Source organism: Sapajus apella, unplaced genomic scaffold (assembly GCF_009761245.1).
Source record: "Sapajus apella isolate SASKATOON/1434 unplaced genomic scaffold, GSC_monkey_1.0 scaffold28, whole genome shotgun sequence".
NCBI classification, from domain to species: domain Eukaryota; kingdom Metazoa; phylum Chordata; class Mammalia; order Primates; family Cebidae; genus Sapajus; species Sapajus apella.
Genome location: NW_022436968.1, coordinates 4,494,497 through 4,506,689, shown reverse-complemented (window position 1 = coordinate 4,506,689; position 12,193 = coordinate 4,494,497). Strand labels below are relative to the sequence as shown.

Sequence of the window (12,193 nt, the reverse complement as noted above, 5' to 3'; positions counted from 1 at the left end):
GGATGACAGAGACCTTGAAATCCTCCGAATCACAGAAACATCACCTTCAGGTAACTGCTTAGCCTCAACTAAAAGCAGGGGATTATTTGTAAATTTGCACATATTTAATACTTGAAAATGAGAAATGTAAAGTTCTGATTTTTTGTCCAGTTTAATTTGCCTTTGACGTATCTTTCAGTTAAGAAATAAGTCCCCAAAAATAATAACAGCTACAATAATTCCTTAAGGGATATGCAATACAAGAAGATAAAAATTGTCACATTGAAAATACAAAATGTAAGGGGAGGGCAGAGTAAAATAAATAAGTTCAGTGCTTAATGTTATAAAATTAAAATCAGCTATCTCAACTGGAATGTTTAAGTAATAGAATCTGAAGGTTAATTCAATTCTCTAGCTCTCTGGACCATAAATTAAGGTTAAGATAGTATCAGCTGAAAAAGATCATTTTCAAAACAATTAGGTAAATACCTCTCAAACAAAAGCTGAGAAATAAAAATACATGTAACAATTAAAAGTAAAAATAATGAAGTTTTCCAACTCAGGAGCAAAAACGTCTTACCTCGAGATCAATCACCAAACCAGGCTGGCACAACTGGGTTTCAAAACTAAGGGAGTGAAGCTCTTCAGTAACGATGAGAGGACCCTTGGAAAAGAAAAGGAAAGAAGAAAAGAATATAACCACTTATTCACAGATCCTGAAACTTTCCAAAAGCCCAATTAACATTACAACAGGCCACAAGAGATCCTGGACGCAACCAGCGGCAAGTCCAAAGACTCAACATTCAATCTCTCCCAGATTTAATGATTCTGAGTATCTCAGTGTGCTCTGAAAGATAAATGTCTGAAGTTATGGCAAGGGGTACAGATTCAGAGCACTAAATGTCAATGGGAAAATAGCGACTAATGGCTTTGTGACCTAAGGCTCCTCGATCCTCAGCTCTGCCTGCCTGCCCAGTGTGGCTGCACATCTCGGTGAAGGTGGGTCGGGGGGGCGGTGAGAGCGCCGGGAGTTAAGTGCACACTTGTGATCGGCTACTGCCTACGGGAAGGGCTGACTCGTGTAAACCTGGCAGGTCACGAAGTGTCTTGGTTTTGGTAGAAATGTATAGATTTCAAAGTACCTTCATAGACGTGAACCTCATAACTTAGAACTAGAGAGGTGCAACTGCTAGACCCAGGGAGGTTGAAACAGTCCAGGCAAAACCAGGGCTAGAAGGCATATTTGCACCGCCTAGGCCTGTGTTTGTCCCGCTGCTCCACGTGACCTCCACTGTCCTGGTGTGGTAGAAATGCATGCTGTGTGTGCATAGAGAACGAAAATGTTCTAAACCGAAACACCTCCAGTTATTTTATCTGTTGTCCGTAGTTCATCTCTGAACACATCACAAACCCAACTCTAAGGATCACGTTGTAAGAAGGAAACTGATGCAAAGGCAATGCTTCCAGTAGGGGATGCCATGGCCGAAAAGCCCTCTTGGCACACAGCAAAGCAGTCATAAAAGTGGCCTCTCATTCCAACTATGACAGTACTCTGTGCACTCTTAGCTAAATCCTGCAAACTTCCTGTGACTCAATTTCTTCACCTGTCAGATGCGCAGAATACAAAAGCCCAACATAGCTGCTCGACTGGGTTGTCCATGAGTGTCTAATGAATTTATGTACAAAATCATCTGACAACAGTAAAGCACAAACGTGGTGTTTTTACTGTTGTCACAGATAGACCCAGCTCCTTTGCTACTCTTCCCTGCTGGGTCTGAGCTCCTCTGTGAGGTGTCCCCAGACACCAACTGAACCGCCCTTGCTGGATAGACCTGCCTGATTCGGGCCCATTCACCACATAACAAGACTCTTACCTCATTCGTTCTAGTGCCGGCATTTTTCTGTTCTTTCAATTGCTATAAAACAAATAATCATCTTAGTAAACACCATGGTAATGGTCAAAGTTGCTATCTTCATTTACAAATTAGAACAAAGTTAGGACTAAGAAGAATGACAGACGTGACATTATCTTTAGAATACAGGAAACAAAATGGCCCTCGTTCTGGCTCCATGAGCAGAAGCACACGTCCCCAGCAGCCTGACGGTGCAGATGCCACAGTCTGGAGGGATCTCTTAGAGTCACAACCGGCTCCTCTCCTGCGTTCCAACTTTCCCTGAATGATTCCCTATGCACCTTCATTAGCTGTTTCATGCCCCAAAGCTCAATGGACAGCTTCTCCCTCCCCCTTCCCTCAGCAGACTCCCCCAGGCTGGGCCCAGTGACTCCAGGCCCAACGGCCCTCAAGTGGACATCGATCCTGGAGCCGTCAAGGGAGCAGGCTGGGGCCCTGACAGGGGGGATCTGAATACCCTCAGGCATCCGAGTTGGGCTGAGCTTTTGAGTCATGTAGAGCTTCCCAGCTATGAGGCTTGCTGGATTGCAAAGTGGTCTCTGGTGAAAAAGGATGCCTTTAACCTCCTACAGGTTCTGGGCCCAGAGAGAGCTTCGGACTCGGCACCCACAGAGCCTCCCAACTGGCAGCCCCTGTGATCACAGAGGAGGAAATAAGGGACAGCCCACAAAGAGCACCCCACTGGGTCTCTACTGCCTGGGGAATGAGCGCTATTGCTCTGGAGAGAAGGTGGTAGAGTCAGCTTCCTGTGGAGGCAGGGACTGTGGGCAAGGCCACCAGGAAGGAGAATACAGGGCCTGAGGAGTGAACCCCAGAGTACAGGACCACACCTGGAGGGCAGGAGAAATCAGAGTCAGGACGTAGGAGCCAAAACGTTTGAGAAAACTGCAAGCATCTACAGTGAGTGACCGTGGAGATCATGCAGGCAGCAAGTGCAAATCGTTTACATGAACACGGGCTTATGAAATATTTTTACTGTGATACAGCCCAGGAAACAGTGAACAGTGCTGGGATAAGGAGGAGAAACCAAAATGCCTCAAGTGCTGGTGACAGGAAGTCACCAGCCACAAAGTCTGGAAAGCCCAGGGAGGTGGGGTGTCATCCACATGACAAAGTGCCAAAAAGGGCCGCTGTGTTGTCAAAAGCCCTAAAAAAAACAGACAACATAAAGAGAGGAAACTGATGTTCCTACCAGGTGCCGAAATTCAGCCGCCAGACTGCCGTTCGTGGACTCCTCCATGTTCATCACTTTTGTATGTGTGCCCAAAATGTTGAACTTCCTAAATCTATATGATACAGGAAAGAAATACTGAAAAGGCTTCCAACTACCAAACAAATAAGCAAAAATACAGCACAGTATAGTGCAAAGTACATCACGTACCCTTTTACTGTATTTCTCTCATTCACATCTCTGCAAAAAAAAAAATATATATATCTATATATATCTATATATATAATTAGATATTTAAAATTTGAAATAAGCTTTAACAAAATTATAAAAGAATGTAAGAGTGTAAGTGAATGATAAATAAAAAATGAATCTACCCCTGTAGGTTTGTGGTCTTCCATTCACTCCCTGACTCCATCTACCCATACTAGGTCCTGGTTATCCCAGCTGAGTCCCAGACATGTGATGAGGCCTTGCTAGACCACCTGGCTACAACCACGCCAGCCAGACCAGGACGACCTACAGCTCGCAGAATATGACAAATACTGTTTTTGGGTTTTTCAGCCACTACTTTTTTTTTAAGACAAAGTCTCACTCCATCACCCAGGCTGGAGTGCAGTGGCATGATCTCAGCTCACTGAAACCTCCACCTCCCGAGTTCAAGTGATTCTCGTGCTTTAGCCTCCCAAGTAGCTGGGATTACAGGTGCGCACCACCATGTCCAGCTAATTTTTTTGTATTTTTTGTAGAGACAGAGTTTTGCCATGTTGGCCAGGCTGTTTTAAAACTCCCAGCCTCATGTGATCTGCCTGCCTCGGCCTCCCAAAGTGCTGGGATTACAGGTGTGAGCTACTGCGCCTGGCCTAGTCACTACGTTTTGGGAATAGTTTGTTAGGGAGCAAAAGCTAACTGATACATCAAAGATGACGGCAGGGAAGACAAGTCACAGACCAGGCTATAAGGAAGAATATTTTTATAGGAGTGGGAAGAAGCACAAAGCCAGAGGAAAATGATTTGAATGACCATAAATCATTTTTGAAACTTGCCATACCAGTATGTGACACAAGCTAACAAAAACATTAAATATGGCAGGGGGGAGGAGCCATCTTGTTCCTAAATGTGAGTGGCCGGGTCAGTGCCAGTCTAGGTCTAGGATCTCAGGACAAAACAGGATGTGGCTCCTCCACTTGGACTCCCATGAGAGATGCCTATTCCCGAGTCCCACTGCCCAGAAGAGACAAGGGTGAATCCCACAGGCTCCACACAGTCTCTTCAAGATGCTGCTGACCTCACTCTACAAACAAACCCCCAAATGACCACGGAATCAGGGCAGCCTGAATGTTCAGCCTTGGATTTGATCAGGGGCCTCTTCCTCCAGGGCTGACCTTGAAGGAAGGGGTGGCATGCCAAGTCCAGCCACTTCAGACTTGCTGATTACAATCTCATATGCATAAAGAGACACTCACTTTCCTGTTCATTTACAGTCTAAAAAGGCACAGGAATGTTGATATCGGCTCTAGGGGAAGCTCCCAACATCCAGCAAGGGAGCTGCTGATTTAAATCTGCTGGGATAATTTGTGATGGCCCTGGTAGATCTGACTAGTAGCCTCTGCTCATGCGCAGCATCATCAAGGCTCTGGGTTCAGCCCTGGGGCCCCAGGAAGGGAAATGTCTCCCCAGTGTAGACCCTTCCACAGCTGGTGAATCTGCTCATTTACTGGAGGAGTCTGTACTTGCGTAACAAAATCAACATTTCAATAGTACGTGTTACATATTATTAAAGATATCTTACTTATCAAATAAGACTTTGACTTTCAAATTATAATTCAGCTCTTGCAATTTCACCAACAGTCTGGAAAGAAACATAAAAGCCATTACTTAAAAAAATTACCTGTTACAATTTATTTATTATGCCAATTCCCTATTAACGTTTAGATAAACCACTCTCCCTCCAGTTTTAGAGTGTTACCCACAACAAAACTGGCAGTTTTGTGGATCTACTTCAATTTTTTTTAAGTGTATTTGGAAGAATAAACTCCTAGCTACAGAATTGCTTAGGCAAAATTCTAACACTAATTCTGACAGGATGCTGTCCTGATTTTACATTCCCACCCACAGTTAATGAGAGTAACTGTTTCCCTCTATAACCTTGCCAATATTGGGTTTCATCAAAATTTCTACCTTTGGCCAATGTATATGGGTGAAAAATAGCAAACATTACTTTCTACTAAAACTTGTATCTAATCTTTGTCCTGTTGGGAGACAATAAAAACTATTGCCTATAATCAGAAAAATTAGTGTCACACATATAGTCACACCAGGGTAGCGTGGAAAGATGGAAGGCAGGTGAGAGGGTGTACCTCTGTTCCATGGAGCTGGAGACCTTGGGAAGGAGACCCCAGGGCTCTGTCCACTCCATTCAGTGGAGCAGGTAGATGGGATCAGATTTCTACTGTCCCTTCCAGCTGTGAGTTCCAGAATTCCACAAGGGCTTGAGTGTGGCATTGTACACTACCAGCCAGGGAGGAATATCCAGACTTAAATCAGCAGCACCCAAGAAAAAGAACCAGAGCCAACTCCAAAGGTCAGTCCAGTTCTTCAGAGTCTAGCTACTCATCATAAGAAGAACACTCAAGGCAATGTGGTCATTCAACTAGAGCCACATGTTCCTGGAAACACTTCTACAATTATTATCGAGGAGAAAGCCTACAAAACAACATATGCAGCATAAGCCTAGTTTTTAAAAAAGGAAATACATCTTATTTGTGTGTGTGTGTGTGTGTGTGTGTGTGCGCTTCTGCATGAAATACATATTTGTGTAGACATGGAACCCTAGGTTTTTAAAAAGGAAATATGTCATATTTGTGTGTGTTTCTGTATGAAATACATTTTTGGGTTGACATGGACAGAATCCTGGGAGGACAGACACTAGGCCATTTACTGTGGTGTCCACAGATATTTATATCATGGACTACTTTGAGAATCTGATGAAAATTATTAAACCATTCAGTCATCAGAAAAATGTGCACGTTATAAATCCATATTCACACAGTTTCTGTTCATAAGGCTCAGGTTATGAGCATATGCCCAAGAGAGGTAAGGGAGCCAGGAACTTTTACTATTACACACATTTCTGCAATTTGGAATTCTGTTTTACTGTGAACATGCATTACATCTATGATTGAAGAAAAATCAGGAGTGTGTACCTATATGTGTATCAGTTACATTTCTACTATGAATATATTAACAAAAGACTCTCAGATATTCTCAGTAAGAGTTCATATTAAAATGCCCCCTGAAAAATTATTTCCTCAAAAGCACCATATATAACAGTTTTTTATAAAAGAATGCTAGGGGGACAAACCACAAAGTACATGACAGGCGAGGTATGGGATGACGTTTCCCTGGTTACCTCAACTTCACAGTGAACTGGACCCCAGTCTTCAAGACCAGCGGCCTCTGAGGGTGCGTAGGCATGCAGGGCTGTCTTTCCACCACAAACGAGCTGCAAATACCCAGCAAAGGATAGATAAGTTAGCATTTCCATGAAGGCTGAGGCAGTCCCAATGACTTTCCCTAAAGAAAAAAGGTAGTTAGAGAGTACAACGCAAAAAATAGTTTGAAAGATTCTGATAAGTTGGATGAATAAAGTGGTATTTTCTAATCAGTAAAGAAATCCCAAAACCTAATTGGCACTTAACAGAAACAGTAATTGTAATGATCTGTGAAACTATTCAACAATGAAGGCTAGGCACAGTGGTTCATGTCTGTAAGCCCAGCACTTTAAGAAGCTGAGGCAGGAGGACTACTTGAGCCCAGGAGTTCAAGAGCAGCCTAGGCAACACAGTGAGACCCTATCTTTACAACTTTTTTTTTTTTTTTTAAATTAGCCAGGCACAGGCATGGTGGCTCACACTTGTAATCCCAGCACTTTGGGAGGCTGAAGCGGGTGGATCACATGAGGTCAGGAGTTCGAGACCAGCCTGACCAACATGGAGAAACCCTGTCTCTACTAAAAATACAAAATTAGCCAGGCATCGTGGCACATGCCTGTAATCTCAGTTACTCAGGAGGCTAAGGCAGGAGAATCACTTGAACCCAGGAGGTGGAGGTTGCGGTAAGCTGAGATCACGCCATTGCACTCCAGCCAGGGCAACAAAAGCAAAAAACTCCGTCTCAAAAAAAATTAGCCAGGTATGGCTAATTAGTCCCAGCTACTGGAGGGCTGAAGCAGGAAGATCACTTGTGCCCAGGAGGTAGAGGCTGATGTGAGCCATGATCACACAGCTGCGCTCCAGCCTGGATGACAGAGTAGGGCCCTGTCTCAATAAATAAATAAATAAATAAATAAAAACCCTGTATTTAATTATGTTCATTTACAAGTCAGCATTAAGAAAAAAATGTGTACTCAAAGTATAAGTAATGTTTTTAATTTTTAAAAAACCCAACATACAGGTCTTCTTGTTTGAACATTAGCTACAGGGAACCAAGTATGTTGTTTTTGAATATTACTTCCAATAAGTACGATATTTATTAAACATATCTTCAGTTGTTTTTTTACATAGTGTGTAACAAATTACAATATTCTGCAGCCACAAATTATATGTAGAGTACGAAGAAACTATTGATCAAATAGTGTAATCTTTTCATTTATAACTCTATAAGGAAGAATTAACAAATCAGATCTTACATATAACATCTCACTAAACTTCATGCATGGAAAGTGACCGATGCCGCTTGTGCTGTTTCACACAAAACGGCTGAACTTCACCTTCAGAAGACTGAACCTGGCATCTAAACACACCAATATAAACCTCAAAACAAAATATATTCTAACCAACCATGAGAAAGTGTGGTATCAGGAAAATACATTATTTTATAAACCAGCACACAAAGGTTTAAAAGTTTTGAAAATGAAGTTAGCTGTCTTGAGTCAAGGGAATAAAAAAAAGTCAGTATTGACCATTTACAATCTCTGACCTTTGGGGAGACGTTAAGAATCTGTTGTACTGCAGCTACATACAGAACAATTTAGGCAATTTTGTTTTTTCACTTGGGTTCAGATTGCAAATTCATTGCTGTGAGAAAAGGATGGAGGCAAATTTTAGCAGCAACCTCCACCTGGCTGCTTGACCAGAGTGCTCTGAATTTTAACACTGGTCGCAGCACCACCAGCTGTTGTTCCACGACTCGTTAGCTTTTCAGTCTCAGCTGCAATCATCATGAAAGACTGTTCCACATTCGTTGCATTCTTAGCACTGGCTTCCAAAAATGAAATTCCAAGGGAATCAGCAAATTCCTTTGCTGTTGTGTATTCTACTACTTTCTTTGTGGGCAGATCACACTTGTTCTCTACCAACAATTTGTCGACGTTTTCACTGGCATAACGATCTATTTTCTGCAGCCACTGTTTAACATTATTGAAGGACTCCTGATCTGTCACATTATACACACCCAGGATGCCACTGGCTCCTTTGTAATAACTGGAGATGACTGTTCAAAATCTTCTTTCCTTTCTTTGCAGCATGGCCCCTATAGGAATCAGCAAGAGGTCGTTTGCCTAGAAAGGGGCGTTTGTGGACATGAAGCATGGAGTGGTCAGCCAGGTCCACGCTGCAGAAGGAGGTCCATGAATGCCCACCTGAGGGGCTTCGCTTGGATCAGAGGGTGATGAGGAACCAGAATGGAACTCTGCTCAGGGACAGCACTGGTCACAGGGATGGGGAACTGGGGAAGGGTAGGGAGGCTGGGGAAGAGTCCAGAAAAGAGGATTTAAGAGCCTGAGACATGAGGAGGACAGGGGAGGAGGTGAGGCATGCTGGGGTTATGGCAGAGACCTGGTCACAGGGGAAGGAGGAGTGAAAGGTGTCTACAGATTCCAGCCTAGGTGGCCACAAGAGTGAAAGGCCACTGGCATAACCAAATAATTCAGGAAGAGTCACTGTCATTAAGAAAATTTTATATAACCTACTAAACCTTTCTAAATCATCCGAATTACAGTAAAACGTTCCTCTGTATAAAGTGATTACAGAAGGTACAAATAAATGTCCCTCCAGTTACCTCTGAATGAGTTGCTGGAAAAGACTGAAGGTGCGGTCCCATAACACTTGTTTGTTTTTTGTGATAGGGTCGTGTTCATAGGTGTATTTCTGTTCCAATTCCTCCAGCTTTTTAAGCTGCTGCCGAACTTGCTGCAGACTCTCCGCAACTATGGTGAACCTGGGAAGGTACAAGACACAGATGTCTTTATGAGAAATAGTCCAGAAGCAGCCTGGATTAAAGGGAATCATGGTGTATTAGTCCGTTCTTATGCTGCTAATAAAGACATGCCTGAGACTAGGACATTTATAAAGGAAGCGGTTTAATTGACGCATAGTTCCACATGGCTGGGGGAGGCCCCCAAATCACAGCGGAAGGCAAATAAGGAGCAAAGTCACATCTTTTATGGAGGCAGGCAAGAGGGCTTGTGCAGGAAAACTCCCTTTTATAAAACCATCATGAGGCTTACTCACTCCCACAAGAACAGTATGAAGGAAACCACCCCTCTCGATTCAATTATCTCTACCTGGCCCTGCCCTTGACACATGGGGATTATTACGATTTAAGGTGAGATTTAGGTGGGGACATGGCCAAACCATATCCCATAGAAACCAACAAGTTGTTATGTGCAACACAAAATGTTACCAGGATATTGTGCTCTGCGCTCTAGGGAGAAACAAGGGAAATGAGGCTTGTGCCAGTGCTAGCAGCTTTGTTATTTGAGGAGAAAATCTAACATGACTGAATGATTACAGCCTAGATCAAAAACTTCTGCACACCACTGAGGTCTAAGTAAGGAGAGGTGAGTGTGGGCTGGGCTTCTGGGTGATGTGTGACTGAGGCAGGGGAAAGAAGAGGCCAGAGGCAGGGAAAACAGTAAAGCAGATGCTTCTAGGTGATGCAAGAGGCAGCGAGGAGCCACTGCAGGTTCTGTCCAGAGAGTAGCATCAGCAAACAGTGTCTTGGCAGGACCAGTCAGAGACGCGGAACAGGGCAGGAGATAGGGGAGGCAAGGCCGAGGACAGGAGGAGAGGAAGGAACAACGATTCTGGTTTCACTCAACTGAAAGGAGAAGGCAATATGCTCAGCCTCGATCCTAAAAATATAAAGCCAGTGAGTACACCTAGTGATTGCTCTTAGTCTTCCTTCCTTTCAGTCAACTGCTAACAGTAAAACAGGCAGGGGAAACACAGTTTTATTTGCTTGCAGTAATGACAGAAGAAAACTTTTTACAAGTGTCTTCTTCGCTGGGAAAAGTATCTACTTCACTTTCTGGTTCTACTCGATTCCAGTTCAAAGCCCTGGGACAGCAGCCATTCGTCAGGAAAAGAGAAGGCAGGATAACGGTTGCCTGAGTTCCAGAGGAGACGCTAAACCAGTGTCCCTAACTCTGCACACAGAGAAAACGACAATCCTTACACAGCACAGTGGGAAAACTAGAGGGCAGGTGTGTCCCCTAGAAGAGGCTCCTGTGGTCTAAGAAGACCACTAGGGGGCTCTACATACCCCAGGGCCTCTCTGGCCACCCAGAAGGCTTAGGGGTGTCAGCATTCCTCAAGACACATGGGGTGTACTGGGCTCAGAAGCTCTGCTCTAACCCACAAGAAATCTGAGGCACCTACAGGCAATTCACAGAATAAAAATAAATGGCTGAATATTAATTGTGATTTAAAAAAAAAATTAGCAATACAGAAAATAACCTCGTGAGGTCTCTGATCCTTGGACCCTTTGCAATGGTCCGAGGCCACCATTCCCTCATATTCACTCTGTGATCCCAAGTGCAACTGCTGTTGCCTCTTACCTGGACCACACTAATATGCGAATAGTATTCCAACTGGTCTTTCTGTCTCTGTCCTATCCTACAGGCTGTAGCTAGAGTGCCCTTTCTAAATCAAAGATCAGAGAAACATCCTGCTTACGAAAAAAGCCTGCCTTTCCTCAGCAGTATGGGTACACACGGCCCCCATTCCGTTCCTAGCATGGTGTGAGAACCTCCGCCATTAGGTTCCAGCATCTCCTGCCAGGTCCACTTTCCTTCCCGTCTCACCTGACATCACTCTCCAGCCACCCAATACAGACAGCCCCTTCAGGCTCCCACATGTGTGCCTTTGCACATGCTGTTCTCTGTGCCAGAAAGCACTTCTCCTCTATGTCAAAAAAGCCTAGTCACTCTTGAGTCCGTGCAAGGCCATTTCCTCTATGAAACCTTCTCTGGAGATGCTTTCCTTTGTCCTCCTCAGAACTCTGATAGCCTTTTGTTAGGGCACCTGGAAACTTCTACTGCACAGAATTATTACCATGTCTACATCCCTCCTCCACACTGACAAGTCCTTGTTGCCAAGGGCCAAGAATCATTCATCCTTGTGTGCCCAGGTCCCAGTACAGTGCCTGGCACATGGTAGGCATTCAATAAGTATTGCTGGATGGATGACTGAATGAATGGCTCCCGACAATCTATGCACGTAAGCCTAGAAAAATGCCTCAAGTTATCTTGTTTTGAATGAAACATTAGGAGTCAAGTTGTTAAATGTGTTCTATAACAACCATGTCACTAATGTGTTGTACAGTCAAACGACACATCCCATGGCACAGGAGTGCTCCAAACCAAGCAGACGTGGCTGAATGTGGCAAGAGTCATGAATAACACTGTGCTTTCCAAGAGACTGCTTCCAGGGTAAGCAGAAGCTGGACTACATCAAACTCTGTATCAACGTTTTGACAAGGTCCATTCAACACAGCTCAAAGGTGCACTGATGAGCTTATGTGGTTAGCCAGTCAGCTGCTGGTTTTCCACTTTGGAGAATCTTACCAGTTCTGCAGTTGATCCAGGCAAGCATTGGGTGGCCCCCCAATACAGGCACTCTGCTGTCTCTGCTTCCACTCCACTAGTTCTTCGTTAATCAGGGCGTTCTGGGTAAGTTCAGTGACATTCAACAACTCTATTATTTTGTGAACTACTTCCTAAAGGCAGCGGAAGAAACAGTGAAATAAATTCATTTTTAATCACTGAATTTTAAAATATTTTTTAAAAGAAAAGCAAGTATCATTTCGTTCTCAACTGGGGCTCTAAGCCAAGTGGTTATAAAAGAAGAAA

At 43.9% G+C, this 12,193-nt stretch overlaps 1 protein-coding gene and 1 pseudogene across 2 annotated transcripts in view; both read right to left on the bottom strand.

The window, feature by feature from the left end:
• STAT1 (signal transducer and activator of transcription 1) overlaps nt 1–12,193 on the bottom strand; it is a 43,441-nt gene that overhangs the window by 14,617 nt on the left and 16,631 nt on the right. For both annotated transcript variants that reach the window (XM_032292611.1, XM_032292612.1), the window contains 8 exons: nt 11,909–12,060; nt 9,121–9,279; nt 6,473–6,565; nt 4,853–4,912; nt 3,274–3,303; nt 3,085–3,178; nt 1,854–1,895; nt 560–643 (listed from right to left, as the gene is read on the bottom strand). In XM_032292611.1, the coding sequence (XP_032148502.1) occupies nt 560–643; nt 1,854–1,895; nt 3,085–3,178; nt 3,274–3,303; nt 4,853–4,912; nt 6,473–6,565; nt 9,121–9,279; nt 11,909–12,060 (714 nt within the window). The remainder of the gene's footprint in view (nt 1–559; nt 644–1,853; nt 1,896–3,084; nt 3,179–3,273; nt 3,304–4,852; nt 4,913–6,472; nt 6,566–9,120; nt 9,280–11,908; nt 12,061–12,193) is intronic.
• LOC116561015 lies at nt 7,569–9,114 on the bottom strand (annotated as a pseudogene).